At 42.6% G+C, this 15,163-nt stretch overlaps 1 protein-coding gene across 7 annotated transcripts in view; it reads left to right on the top strand.

The window, feature by feature from the left end:
- Positions 1-15,163, top strand: part of CCDC39 (coiled-coil domain 39 molecular ruler complex subunit) — a 101,930-nt gene that overhangs the window by 30,462 nt on the left and 56,305 nt on the right. For all 7 annotated transcript variants that reach the window (XM_085869148.1, XM_085869149.1, XM_085869146.1 and 4 more), the window contains 4 exons: positions 8,657-8,848; positions 9,045-9,148; positions 9,297-9,429; positions 9,630-9,824. In XM_085869148.1, the coding sequence (XP_085725274.1) occupies positions 8,657-8,848; positions 9,045-9,148; positions 9,297-9,429; positions 9,630-9,824 (624 nt within the window). The remainder of the gene's footprint in view (positions 1-8,656; positions 8,849-9,044; positions 9,149-9,296; positions 9,430-9,629; positions 9,825-15,163) is intronic.

The raw sequence follows: 15,163 nt of genomic DNA, 5'->3' as shown, positions 1-15,163 counted from the left end.
GCTGCAGAACAGGTTCAGTGTGTTCGCTGAAAAGGGAGGAGACGTTTCCGTTCATTCCTCTCACGAACAAGGACCGAGCACAACGCCCCAAGATGTTGAGGTCACCACCCCAGTCACTGACATTAAAATCAAGAACCACGAACCTGCTCTCGTCGCGTGCCCTGCTGAGGACGAAGTGTCTGAGGTAATGGAGGAGGAAGAAGTGACAGCCCCAGAAGGAGAGTGCGAAGCCTCCGATACAAAAACGGTAATCCCTGTTACAGTCTTTAAAACTCCCGCTGTGGAAACAGCTTCACCTTTAGCAGAAGACGATTTTCCCGTTGTGAGAGCATCGACTTCAGTGTGTGAAGAGAAAAATAAAAACCACTCGGATTACGACTCAGATGGGGCCTTGTCGTTTGCCTCTAGTGCTGGTCGCGAGGTCTGGAATGACCCAGGAATGGCCAAGGAACTGGAGGGTGATGATGATTTATCACCCATGGAAATTCTCCAGTTTCTTCAGGACACTTTTCGAAAGAAAAACGTTAGGATTAACCTTCTTCCTGAACCTGTCTGGCTTTATAACCTCTTCAAGACGTCTCCTCCTCAAGGCTGACCAACTTGGTGTGACTGAGTCACAACTATTTCGCCTTAGGAAGTGTGTATTGAAAGCTCGGAAAGAGCTACAAGCACGACCCAACTTCCTTTTACCTGACAAACCTTCCCTACCTACACTATGACCTTTTCTATAGTAACTTTAAATATAAATGGGGGACGTTCACCCCTGCGCAAAGCTCAGGTAAAGTTGCTTGTCGAGCAAAAACATTTTGATGTTGTTCTTTTGCAAGAGACAAGATGTAGCTCTTCGTGCTCGAGCGAATGGACTCGCATCATGAAAGGACAATGGTTCTTTAGTCGCTTGACCTGTCCTAGTGCTGGAGTGGCTATTTATTTAAATCCTTCTTTCTGTCCTGAAAATGTCACTTTCAAGGAGATTATTAAAGGGCATTTAGTTTAAGTTAATTTCCTTTATAATGGTTATAAACACACTTTAATAAATGTATATTCACCTAGTACGAGCACAGAAAGACTAGTTTTCTTTACACAGTTGGAAATGTTCCTCACACACCTTGATTTTGATGGTCTTGTTTGTCTGTGTGGGGACTTTAATTGCACATTGTATCCTACCCTTGATCGTAATGGAGAAGAGCCCCACCCACCAAGTACGGCACCCTGAAAGAGGGCTTTGTCCAAATTCTCCCTTATGGATGTATGGAGACTCCAGAACCCATCTGCACGACAATACACGTGGTGCCAATGTGCAAATGGCCGGCTATCTCTTGCAAGGATAGACAAATTTTACATCAATAATGACTCTTTAAATGTCATCGACCATGTTGACATCACCCCAAGTGGCTTTTCGGACCATCACATGGTTGTTCTTCATATACTTTCCCTGGTTCGAAAGTGTGGCACTGCCCATTGGACCTTCAATGTGAGTATTCTGCAAGATGATGCTTTTCCTGTCGCCTTCCGAGCCTTTTGGGGAGTTTTACGACTACGGACTCCTTCCTACTCCTGCCTCGCACAATGGTGGGACAATGTGAAAACCCATATCAGGACCTTTTGCCAGCAATATCGCTCCTTTTGTACCAAGAATGAATCTCCGCTGCAATCTCCAATTGCTAAAGAAATATTGTCTCTCCAGTCAAGCCTTCAAACTCCCAATGCTGAAAGGACTTGTTCTCTACTAACAACGAAGAAAGCCCTCCTCGCTCAACCCCGTACAAAACAAGCCAGAGGGGCTCGAATAAGGCTGCGAATGGAGAACTACAGCTTTATCTATACTCCTTCCAAGTTTTTTTTTTGCGTTAGAAGTGTAAAAAAAGAGAAACCAGCAAATAACTTCGCTGCGGGCACAAGGAGGCTGAGCAATACACGATCCAAAAGATATTAGGAGCTTGACCAAACAATACTTTTCTGACTTGTATTGTGCCAGAAACACTAAGGAAGACATGATTCGTTCCTTAACCACCTCTTTGCCCACCTTGTCTGAATCTGCATGTCAAAAACTTGACAAGGAAGTGACTCTTGACGAACTTTCTATTGCTTTGCAAACTTTGCCCACAGGTAAAGCTTGTGGACTTGATGGAATCCCTGCAGAGTTTTACAAAGCTTCTGGGATTTGTTGGGACCTGAGCTGCTTGACCTCCTGGTTGATAGCCTACGGTCAGGCTTGTTACCACTTAGCTGTCGCAGGGCCACACTCGCTCTCATACCGAAGAAAGGAAACCTCCAGCAACTTAAAAATTGGTGTCCCATTTCGCTCCTCTGCATGGACTTCAAGATTTTCTAGAAAGTTCTTGCCAACCGCCCCAAAACTTTGATTGAGGAGATTGTACACCCCCATCAATCTTATTGCATTCCTAAAAGGGCAATACACGATAATATTTTTATTGTCCGTGACATGATCGATACTTGTATTGCTGAACATTGAAATGTTGGTCTGGTGTTTTTAGACCAAGAACAAGCTTTTGACACAATTGATCATTCTTATCTCTTTGCTGTTTTATGGGGGTTTGGTTTTAAGGAAAATTTTACTTGCTATCTCAAACTATTGTATAATAATATTTTTAGTGTGCTCAAAGTAAATAACATCTTCAGTCAGCCTTTCCCTGTTACCAGAGGTATCCGTCAAGGGTGCCCCCTGTCTGGCCTTCTATACTCCCTATCAATTGAACCTTTACTACATCGTTTACGCACGCGGCTACAAGGGTTTTATCCTCTGCCGTTAGAAAATCCCGTAAAAACCATTGCTTATGCGGATGATCTCTGTGCAATTGTGCACTCAGATGACGATGTTCATGCTTTGGTTGAGTCTGTCAAGGAATTTAGCCTGGCAAGCTCGACTAAAGTTAATATGGAAAAGAGCAAAGCTTTTTATTTAGGTCCACAGAATGAGACTCCCCCTCCAACCCTGCCAGGGCAGCTTGAATGGACCAATGAAGGAATACACTACCTCGGTGTCTTTCTTGGAATTCCAGTTTTTATTTCAAAAAACTGGAAATCGCTGATTACCAAAACTGAGCAGTGGTTAACAAAATGGAGGGGACTATTGAAGCAGATTTCCTACCGGGGTCGTACTCTAGTCATTAATAATCTTGCGGCATCAATGTTATGGCATGTTTTTTAAGGCACTGCAGGCCCCAGCTTTTATCCTAAGAAGACTTCAAAGTCTTTTTGTGGACTTTTTATGTGGGGGAAAGTACTGGCTCCGGCCAGGAATACCAAGCCTCCCGACTCCAGAGGGTGGACTGGGGCTAATAGAGGTAACGAGCAAAGTGATGGCTTTCCGCCTCCTCTCAGCACGAAGGCTTCTATACTCCGACGTCCCATGGAAAGCCTTTGCCCATTGCTTGCTTAAGCAAGCTGGGAAACTTGGCTATGGGGACGAGCTCTTTCTTCTCAACATGAAGCACGTGGATATGACATCGGTCCCCCTTTTTTACCGAAGTATGCTGGAAGCATGGCAGGCGTTTTCTTTTCGCCGTGATACCAGTGCTTACTCCCTTCAGATGTTTTTAAAGGAACCAATATTTTAAAATCCTTTTTTAATGGGGTCTGTAGTGACAGATCTTTTATGCAAAAGTTTATTGATGTCAGCGTTACCAGAGTTGAACACCTCAGGAACCCCCTTGTACATAGATGGAAGCCAGCTGCTGACATTGCCGTGGCCACCAGTGTGAGGTCCATCAGAGTTATTGGCAGAATTTTCTCTGTGATCCTCCAGACCTTTAAGCAAACCGGGTTAAAATGGGACCCAGACATTGAAGATGCCCTCCATCTTTCCCAATGGCCTTTCCCAAATCTGTTAATTTTATTTCAAAGTTTTATGCCCTTTAACCGGATAGAGAAATCCTCAGTGTACAATCTATGTGTTCTCACCCTTTTTCCTGACAAACCTGCAGAGCCACAAGCTCATTGGCGAGCGCTGCTTCAAGCTAACCTTTCCACTACAATAAAATGGCAGGTGATGTACAGAGAACCAATTGTCAAGCGCTCGGGCGATCTGCAGTGGCGGCTGGCGCACAGCATCTTGCCTTGCAATGTCCTGTCCCACCATATATGTCCAGAAAACTCGGAATTGTGCCCCTTTTGCGACACCCCGGAGACCATTTTTCACATTTTCATTGAATGTTCAAGGTTGGCCTCGCTTTTTGGAATCATGTCACATGTGATCTGGGGGCTCGGTTTGTCTTTTACACATTGTGTTTTTATATTTGGTTTTAATGTCTTGTATCAATGTAAAAATGAATGTCTTTTAGCAAACTTTTTGTGTTCTGAAGCAAAACTTGCCATTTATTTATCGAGGAAGCGAAAATTGCACAACACTGATGTTTTAGCTGATGACGTCTTAACTATTTTTAAAGCATTGGTTACGTCGCGTGTTCTTTTTGAGTTTGAAGCTCAAGATCCTGCTTTATTTAAAAACCGGTGGTGTGTGAAACAATCCGAATGTAGCATGGTTGGTGGTGCTCCAAGAATCAATTTATAAATTTAATATTACCTCTTTGTTACCCCTTCCTTTCCTGGTTATTTATTTTGATGCTTGTACTAACATACTTCACGATGTGAAACTTGAATTTTCTCGTAACAAAGGGGAGAAGTCTCTCTCTCTCGCTCTCGCTCTCTCTCTCTCTCTCTCTCTCTCTCTCTCTCTCTCTCTCTCTCTCTCTCTCTCTCTCTCTCTCTCTCTCTCTCTCTCTTGGCACGCACGTGCAAACGCAAGGGGCTGTTGCTCAGTCTCCGGCGGTACGTGTGGAGCTTGTGTTGCTTTCTCTCTTCTTATCATCTTCTTCTCCTCTCTCTAATGTATTTTTTTGGGGGTGTTCCTTGTGTACAAATTGTTATCAATGCTTTATCGATTACTTGAAAATTGAATTGGTTTCTTCTCTTCTCTTTTTTCCACTCTTGTATATAATCCTTTGCTTTGTTGTATTGAATTTTTATCCTTTATACTTTTTTTTTAAGAAAAGGACATAAAAGTCAAAGTCTCTCTCTCTGTCTGTCTCTCTGTCTCTCTGTCTCTGTCTCTCTCTCTCTCTCTCTCTCTCTCTCTCTCTCTCTCTCCCCCTCAGTCTTTCTCTCTTTCTCTCTCCCTCCCTCTCTCTCTCCCTCTCTGTCTCTGTCTCTGTCTCTGTCTCTGTCTCTGTCTCTGTCTCTGTCCCTGTCTCTGTCTCTGTCTCTGTCTCTGTGTCTCTCTCTCTGTCTCTCTCTCTCTCTGTCTCTCTTTTTATCATCTGGGAGTGACCACACATTCGTTGTGGGTTTTGTGGAGAGACTTGTTGTATGTACATGAACTGAACTGAATAACTAAGATATTGATATTAAATCTAAAATATGGTTGGCAGGATAGCCAAGAAGTGTGTGCTTTAAAAAAAAATCTCTGCCCAGTTATAAACTGTCAGGCTAGTGTTTCACAGGCAGGGTGAGGCACCAATGTGTGTACTGTTCCTCGGATGGACATTAAACTGGGCATCTCATCTGCCAGCATTAGTTGGTGGTTGTTAATTGTTGTTGTGTCATTTGTGAAGAGTGGTTAAATTCTGGCTGGCTATCACCAGCACTGGTTAAATTCAAAATTCCTGTCACTTTCAGTCGAATATCAAAGCCGGCCAGCTGGTTCGTGAAAGACTTGGGCCAAAAAGTTCCCCGCAAGACTGGAAGCACCAAGGATTTAAAGATAATTGGGAATAATCAGGGCCATTAAAGAAATGTAGCATTGTTTGTCGTAAATAAGGAACTTGCAATGTGATTTGTTCAGTGTTCTAACCATTCTTGTGTAATTCATGTTAACTGCCTGAAAAAAACATGCAGGCTGTCTGACATCATCTATTCCCCTTCCCTATTTGGAACTAATCAGTCTTGAAAAGCTTTGGACAGTCGGGGGGTGAGGGTAGGGGTGGGGGGCATTTCCAAAGCAAACCACACCAGTGGCCACAAGGTTCAGAAAATGGGGAGAGGTCAGCTTCGACTTTCTCCTTAGGCCGCTGTCTGTCAATCACTCAATATGATGATGTGGCTCGAGGAACAGCCCTCAAACACTACAGAGGAGGCATATTTTTAAGAACTTCACTTTGATCTAAATAAAGCAGCAGCATGACATATAACTTCACCTTCGTCTGCAGGGTGAGACAGCATGTTGAATACAGCAGAACACTTGGACATCATAGCCGTTCAAATTCCTCCACTACGAGCTTGTGAATGACTTCATCTCAGTTTGAGTTTTCCACAGAGGACACGTTCCTCTGTCCAAGACCATGCATATTGTTGGACAATCATTGTGGGGTTCTGTGTACCAAGAAAGCTGGTGTAAGAAACTTAGTTTCTGCTTCTATCACTAAGCAGTGCTGGTTTGACAACAATTCACCAGATGGGTCATTGCACACAGAAACAGCTAGAAAAGGTCAGGTCAGGTATGGGAGCGTGCACCGGAGCAGCACGTCTCTGCGTCCACTTTCCGTCGGTACTCCAGGGTCCTCCATCTGGTCGTCCTGCAGGCAGATGCCTGACCCATCCTCATCTCTTTGAGATGCCGATAAACCTGCTGCAACCACCGAAGTACTACTCCATTGGCCTCCTACACTCTCTGTCTCTCTGCCATTGGCCTCCACAACTCATGAGGCTCCCTCACTGAGAAAAATCTGGTGAGCAGGATCAACATCAGGAAAACCAAGCCACATGTCCATACAACCGCAGCTGACGTTCATGGACAATGCAGGCTCATGGACGACAAATGTCATTTTAATCTCTCTCAACAATTGCTTGTTGGATACAAAGTCCGACTAGCGATAGACAAGGATTCTCCGAAGAGACCTGGTACTAAAGGAGTTAAGTCTCCATCGCAGATCTTTGGTCAGAGTCCAACTCTCACATCCGTAGAGCAAGACTGGAAGCACCAAGGATTTAAAGACTTGGATTTTCGTCGTCCTGCATTGGAACCGGCAGTGCCACAACCCATGATCCAGTGCCTTAATTATTAACCTCTGCCATCGAAGATGGACGGAGGTTACTGTTTTCACCCCTGTCTGTTTGTTACTTATGAAATCTAAAGATTTCGTAAGTATATTGATGACTTCCGTCCTCTGTTTGTATGTTTGTTTGTGTGTGTGTTTGTGTGTTTGTTTGTAGGCAAGATAACTTGAGAACGGAAGAAGCTACCAATGTCAAATTACACCACGTTATTCCGGAGGGTGATGGCTAGCGCTGATTAGATTTTGGTCAAAATCAGTCAAAGGTCAAGGTCACAGTGAGGTCAAACATAATTCCATAAATTCATGTGGAGAAATGGAGTATTTTTGCTTCGGTCGACGTTACGAGTTCGTTTTAACTTCGATTTTAATTTTGTCTTCAGTTTTTGCGATCGCTTAGGACGCTTAACACTCGGTTGTCGAAATTCTGTTAAAAATCGGATGTTTTGGAGACGTTTTAAGATTGTATAAAAATATTTCACTCGTCACGGCTCGTCACGTGGTGCAGCGCGCTCGAGCAGATGCGTCGTTGAGTCACGTAAAGGTTTTCCGTGTGCGCGCTGACAGTGTTTTTGATAAAGATGGTGTTTAAAAGTCATTTTTTATCCCAATAAAGGTTATCGTCACATGCCTGACGAGTTAAGCCATCGGATTATGTAAAGGTTGTTGGTGGATGGCCGAATATTATGGTTTTCTGACTTTGATAAAATAATATTAAATAATTGCGTGGAGAAATGGAGATTTTTGCTTCGGTCGACGTTACGATTTTTGATGGTTTGGTACAGAATCATCGTAGAAACTTCTGGTTTGCGTCGCTACCTTCTCGAGAGACAGCTTTTTTTCGACAAGGTCAGAGGTCAAGTTGACGATTTCGTAAGTACCAGTCTCTGACTGCTTGTTTGTTTGTTTGTTTGTTTGTGAACAGTATTACGGAAAAACTCCTGGACGGATTTTGACGAAACTTGGTAGGGGGGGGGTTAAGTATGGTCCAAGGATCATGCCATTCGATTTTGGACTTGGTCCAAAGTCCAATATGGCTGCTATGGCGGCCATTTTGAAAAAAATTTGAATTTTTGTTTTTGCATTTCTACATGTTTTAAGTGATTTCCAACCCCCCCCCCCAAAAAAAAAAATTGTTGGAGAAAAAAAAATTTTGCACCTTTTTTTTCAAAAAAATTTCGATTTTTTTTTTTTGCCATTTCTACATGTGCGTCGATCTAGTTTAGTTTATTCAATCGTGGTTCAGTAGACTGATCCGTTTTGACCTCCAATGAATAGGATATCAGGTTCACTTTAGTGACCCAGCAGTATTGGCGGCGGATGTTTTGCACTCCATCCACCGAGTGCTCCCCCTCTAGTTTATTTTGTGTTTGCTTTTCCATGTTCAGTCTTTAAATCACTGGTGCTGAGAGTAACCAAAATGAACCACCAGATACCTGTTTTTTCTTTTCATTGTACTAATAAGCAAACATTTAATAATTGGGAATGGTTTGGTATCTCATTATGTGATAAACTGCAATTTGCCCTAAGTTGGCTTGGCAACCATTTGGAAAATTCAGTGTTCCTCACTAGTTTCTAAATACTTCAAAACAATTCAAGCATTGTCAGACAAGAAACAATATTGTTTGTTTTATGTCCATCTGCAGGAGGTGGAAGAAGCAAGGCACCTTGTGCAGGAGAGGAAGGAGAGTATCAAGGAGAAGCAGGAGTTCCTGCAGCATGAGGTGGAAAATAACCGAGAGCTAGAGCATAACGAAGCAGCAGAGCAGCGGCTTGCAAAACGATTGCACGGTGAGCGCCAGGCCCAGGAGCAAGTACAACAACAACTGCAAGATGATGTACGTTGCCAAGTTGGCTTCACCATTCTCTTCCTTTCCCTAATACTGCATGTTCACTGATTTATTTTTTCTGTCATAAAATAATATTCTCAGGTTTAAAAAACAAACCAACCTCTCTCTCTCTCTGTTTGTGATTGTTAATTTGAGTCTGCTTGTCCTTTTGCTGCACCCTCCTCTCTCTCTCTCCTTTCTTCAGCTGAGTAGTATGAAAAGAATGGCCGAGCAAATGGCCACCGAGCTTGAGGTGGCACGGACACATGTTTCACACCTGCGGAAAGATGTTGACAAGCAAAAAAAGCGGTCATTTCCATTTTATTTTAATTTTCATTTCATTATTGGACAGAAATCAAATGGGAATAATTGAAGAAGAATGCTGAAATCAGTGTGTTTTGGTTGTCCTTTGAGTACAAATTGGTTGGTGAAAATACACGAGCTGTGTGTTGTGCAGACTCCAGAAAATAATTGAAGCACAGGCAGCAGCACAACAGCGTCTCAAGCAGTGCCTGAAGCATGCAAAGGGATCTGAGGGCCAGGCCATCGACCTGCGTGTCACACTCACCGCACAGGAAAAAGAATTTGCAGTTTGTTCCCTTGACTTTTGCCGAATATCACTTTTTTAATGCTTTCATTCATCCAGGAATTATGTTGTCAAATAACACTGTTTGATGTAATGCTTCCCTCAATTAAATTATTATATTTGTACCTCCCTCACTTTCGATTATTAAAGTTTTCTGATAAAAATGAAAATGTAGACACCAATACACTCCTGCTGCCCTTCCAGGAAACAGAAAAGCGTCTAGCTGAAGGAGGTCAGGATGCCGTTCGTCGGGCTCAGGAGCTTCACGATGTTCAGCAACGTGAGCGAACACTGGAAGGCGAGATTCAGTGTGCACGGGCAACACTGCGTGGGCTAGTAGCACAGCTGCACAAACAGCAGGACAATGTCTTGGTGCAGCAAGAACATGTGTACAAGCAGGTATGAGTACAACAGGCTGCACCTTTGGACAAGTCAAGAACTTAATATTGTAGTTTAGTAATATTATGGTCATGATATTGAATGTGTAAACTCCAGGTAAAAAAATTACCACCTATCCCAAAATACCAGGGGCAACAAGTGCCCAAGAAATAATAAAAATAATAACTACACGCACACGAACTAGAATATCGCACAACAATATCTTCATAAAATACAGGAAGATTAACAAACAAGTTAGTATTATCATACACCAGGTTATAAGTAATAGCAGGCAGTCATATGGAGCACAAATTGTGTCACGAAGAATGAAGATACAGTATTTGGTTGTTGGTGAGCCTTTGGGATCTTTGAAGATTATTCCAACAGTCCACACAGTGGGTTTGTATGGTCAATAACCAGTAAACTGGGTTTGATGCAGACAAGTAGATGAACAATGAAACTTTGGGATTGACTTTAACTCAGGTCTCTGTACATAAGACAGGCAGAGGAATGGCACAACAGAGCAGTAAAACTGTTCGTGAAGGCACAGTCCACAGGCAAGAGAGTGATGAAGCAAAGTAGTCAAACAATTGAGCCCAATCTTGAGCTTGAAGCTCTCAGCAGGTGTATCACAGTTGAGACAATGTCACAGATCACATCGGAAATTACACATCATATCAGACAATGTCCCTTCCTTTTCCGCTGCCTGAGGCACCAGGAGCAGAGTTGTGATTAACACAAGGTGTCGTTAGCGTTAACCACAAAAACCGGAGTTCTGATGATGATAGTACATACACCAAGAACCACTTCTCATAAGCCTCTGCCACAATTGTCCTAACCCTCATTGACATCACACAGTGGTTACGTTGGGAATTCTGGGATATGGCCGGACTCAGATCCACCATAATTGTTTCCAGATGTTGTTTACCCAATGAGTTGACCAGGTGGCACCAATATTTTGTCTTTGTAAAACATGCGTAAAGTAAACTGTTGCTATCAAACTGTGTTGCAACAACCGTGATAATTCTGTAACATTTTTAGCAGTTACCAACCAATCTGAAGAGGCAAAGGTGACAAGTGAGCTTGATTTGAAATGGAACCATATAGACAGAGTCAAAATGGAGGAGCCTGTGCAGTTTGCATTTTGATTGAGGAATAAATTCCTATACAATCAAAGACTCATCTATATTTTCATGGTTGACCGAATGGCCTATGGTGGTGGAGAAATACAATTCAAAACTTTACAACTTTACGGTTGAAGCCAAAGTCTCACAGACGAAAAGGAATCCGCTGCCGCTCCTTATTCTGAAACACTCCCCAGGCGAATATACCCTCACCGCTATACCTCCAAAGAAACGTCAAGGTTTGAGGTAAAGTTGTAGCCTGATCATTTCTGATTTTAAGACCAAATTATTCAACACTTTTTATTTTTGACTAGCTGGAAGCCCGTGGTAAAAAAAGATACCACAATATAAAAATACAAATAAAAGTAAGCTTGTTAATATTGTGCTGGTTGAAAGAGCGAAATCGAGGCAGTATTATCATTTTCCTGAAGGTTTCAATTAATTTGAAGCAACCTTTACTTAATAATTACAATTTCTCCATCGGTGTGTATTAATTTGATGCAACCTTTACTTAATAATTACAATTTCTCCATAGGTGTGTATTAATTTGATGCAACCTTTACTTAATAATTACAATTTCTCCATAGGTGTGTATTAATTTGATGCAACCTTTCCTTAATAATTACAATTTCTCCATAGGTGTGTATTAATTTGATGCAACCTTTCCTTAATAATTACAATTTCTCCATAGGTGTGTATTAATTTGATGCAACCTTTCCTTAATAATTACAATTTCTCCATCGGTGTGTATTAATTCGATGCAACCTTTACTTAATAATTAAAATTTCTCCATAGGTGTGTATTAATTTGATGCAACCTTTACTTAATAATTACAATTTCTCCATCGGTGTGTATTAATTTGATGCAACCTTTACTTAATAATTACAATTTCTCCATAGGTGTGTATTAATTTGATGCAACCTTTACTTAATAATTACAATTTCTCCATAGGTGTGTATTAATTCGATGCAACCTTTACTTAATAATTACAATTTCTCCATAGGTGTGTATTAATTTGATGCAACTTTTACTTAATAATTACAATTTCTCCATAGGTGTGTATTAATTCGATGCAACCTTTACTTAATAATTACAATTTCTCCATAGGTGTGTATTAATTTGATGAAACCTTTCCTTTATAATTACAATTTCTCCATAGGTGTGTATTAATTTGATGCAACCTTTCCTTAATAATTACAATTTCTCCATCGGTGTGTATTAATTCGATGCAACCTTTACTTAATAATTAAAATTTCTCCATAGGTGTGTATTAATTTGATGCAACTTTTACTTAATAATTACAATTTCTCCATTGGTGTGTATTAATTTGATGCAACTTTTACTTAATAATTACAATTTCTCCATAGGTGTGTATTAATTTGATGCAACCTTTACATAATAATTACAATTTCTCCAGAGGTGTGTATTAATTTGATGCAACTTTTACTTCATAATTACAATTTCTCCATCGGTGTGTATTAATTTGATCCAACTTTTACTTAATAATTACAATTTCTCCATAGGTGTGTATTAATTTGAAGCAACCTTTACTTAATAATTACAATTTCTCCATTGGTGTGTATTAATTTGATGCAACTTTTACGTAATACCTTGTCTCCGATGAGCATTTCCGTGTTTCAGGGGGCGAACAGACAGCATGAACCGATTAAATATACTGTATCAAGTATTGTGAAATTCCCAAATCATCATATTTCACAACAGCAAATATATTGTGGCACATTTCTTAACAGCAAAGAAATGTATGCCCCAGTTAGAATAGGTGTACCATATCCCTGTGTGTCGTAAGAGGCAACCAGGGTTGCGTCAGGAAGGGCATCCGGCGTAAAAACCGATGCCAAATCATTATGCGGACAACAAAACGAATTTCCATACTGGATCGGTCGAGGCCCAGGTTACCAACGACCACCACCGGTACCGGTGGTCAGCAGGGTACCAGTGGAAATTGTGCTCCTGCTGGGCGAAGGAGGAGGAGACGAGGAAGGCGAGTCCAGAGGCAGTGGGAGAGGGGGAAGGGTGGAAGTGTGGAGGTGAGAGTTGGAACTCTGAATGTTGGGACGATGACTGGCAAAGGGCGAGAGTTGGCTGATATGATGGAGAGAAGAAAGGTGGACATACTGTGTGTACAAGAGACCAAGTGGATGGGGAGTAAGGCTAGGAGCATTGGAGGTGGTTTCAAACTGTTCTACCATGGTGTGGATGGGAGAGGAAATGGTGGCGGGGTAATCCTGAAGGAAGATTATATTAAGAGGGTATAGGAGGTGAGGAGAGTGTCTGACTGAGTGATGAGTGTGAAGTTGGAAATTGAAGGGGTGATGATGAATGTCATCAGTGCATATGCCCTGCATATGGGGTGTGAGATGGAATATAAAGATTTCTGGAGTGAGTTCGATGAAGTGGTGGAGAGTGTATCCACGGATGAAAGAGTGGTGATTGGAGCAGATTTAAATGGGCATGTTGGGGAAGGGAATAAAGAGGATGAGGAGGTGATGGGTAGGTGCGGTCTCAACAAGAGAAATGTGGAAGGGCAAATGGTGGTAGAGTTTGCAAAAAGAATGAAAATGGCAGTGGTAAATACGTATTTCAAGAAGAAGGAAGAACACAGGGTGACGTACTAGAGTGGAGGAAAGTGCACACAGGTGGATTACATCTTAAGCAGGAGATGCAACCTGAAAGAGATTAGAGACTGTAAGGTGGTGGCAGGGGAGAGTGCAGCTCGACAACATCGATTGGTGGTCTGTAGGATGATTTTGGAGGTGAGGTTGAGGAAGAGAGTGAGGGCTGAACCAAGGACCAGATGGTGGAAGCTGAAGGAGGAAGACTGTTGCGTGGAATTTAGGGAGGAGGCGAGACAGGTGTTGGATGGTGGTAAAGATGGGTGGGATGATTGGGCAACTACAGCAGAAGTGGTGAGGGAGATAGCTGGGAAGGTACATGGTGTGACATCTGGATAGAGGAAGGAAGATAAGCAGACTTGGTGGTGGAATGAGGAAGTACAGGAAAGTATAAGGAAGAAGGGGTTGGTGAAAAAGAAGTGGGATAGGCAGAGAGATCAAGAAAGTAGGCAGGAGTACAAGAAGTGGCGGCGAAAGGCAAAGAGAGGTGGCAAAGGCTAAGAAAAAGGCATATGATGAGCTGTACGACAAGTTGGATACAAAAGAAGGGGAAAAGGATTTATACCGATTGGCAAGACAGAGGGACTGAGCTGGGAAGGATGTGCTGCAGGTTCGGGTAATAAATAACGTAAATGGGAATGTGCTGACGAGCGAGGAGAGTGTATTGAGAAGGTGGATGGAGTACTTTAAGGAGCTGATGAATGAAGAAAATGAGAGAGAGAAGTTGGAAGAGGTGGAGATAGTGAATCAGGAAGTGGGGTGGATCAGTAAGGATGAAGTGAGGACTGCTATGAAGAGGATGAAAAGTTGGAAAGGCGGTTGGCCCAGATGACATACCAGTGGAGGCATGGAAGTGCTTCGGCCTCGGTCACATTTGCCACGGCGGCCGTGGGGTCTCCAAAATCTACGGCCATGAGCAATTATACGGCGACCGCAGCATTTCCACGGTCACACAATGTAGCAGTCACATATGTTTTTATTTTTCGGGGAGCCGCTCAGCGTATTTAGGCCTGTCACATTTGCCACGGCGGCCGTGGGGTCTCCAAAATCTACGGCCACGAGCAATTATACGGCGGCCGCAGTATTTTCACGGTCACACAATGTAGCAGTCACATATGTTTTTATTTTTCGGGTAGCTGCACGGCATGTTTATGAATTGTGTAGATCGAAAACGTGGGGTTGCCATACGGTCTTTGATTTGATGTCGCACGGTGACCTTCGGGCGTTCCTGCTGCGGCCATAGAATTTTCAAGACAGACGCAAGGTGCCCGCAAGGCGACCGCAGGGGACCACAGGGGGGGGGGCCCTAAGGCGAACGTGTGGCCAGACGGATGGTAACTAATGGTTTAATTTATTTATTTATTTTTACCAGTTTTTTTTCGGCTTGTCGAATTGCTACGGCGAATGTAGAAATGAAAAAAGTTATAACTCCGCGTTATAATTCCACAGCGACCTTACGGCCTGTAAAATATAGCCAAACGGCGTAGGGCCACCCTGAGACCACCTCAGAAACTCTGCGGGCCCCTCACGTTTCTGTCAATTCAGAGGGCGTACGGCCGCCGTATCCTCGCCATAGAGCAAATGTGACGAAGGCCGTAGGTCT

Source organism: Eptatretus burgeri, chromosome 2 (genome assembly GCF_056783735.1).
Source record: "Eptatretus burgeri isolate ZD-2024b chromosome 2, Ebu_testis_v1, whole genome shotgun sequence".
In the NCBI taxonomy this organism is placed as follows: domain Eukaryota; kingdom Metazoa; phylum Chordata; class Myxini; order Myxiniformes; family Myxinidae; genus Eptatretus; species Eptatretus burgeri.
Note: the sequence above shows the minus strand (reverse complement) of the source record. Positions and strands in the feature narration are given on the sequence as shown.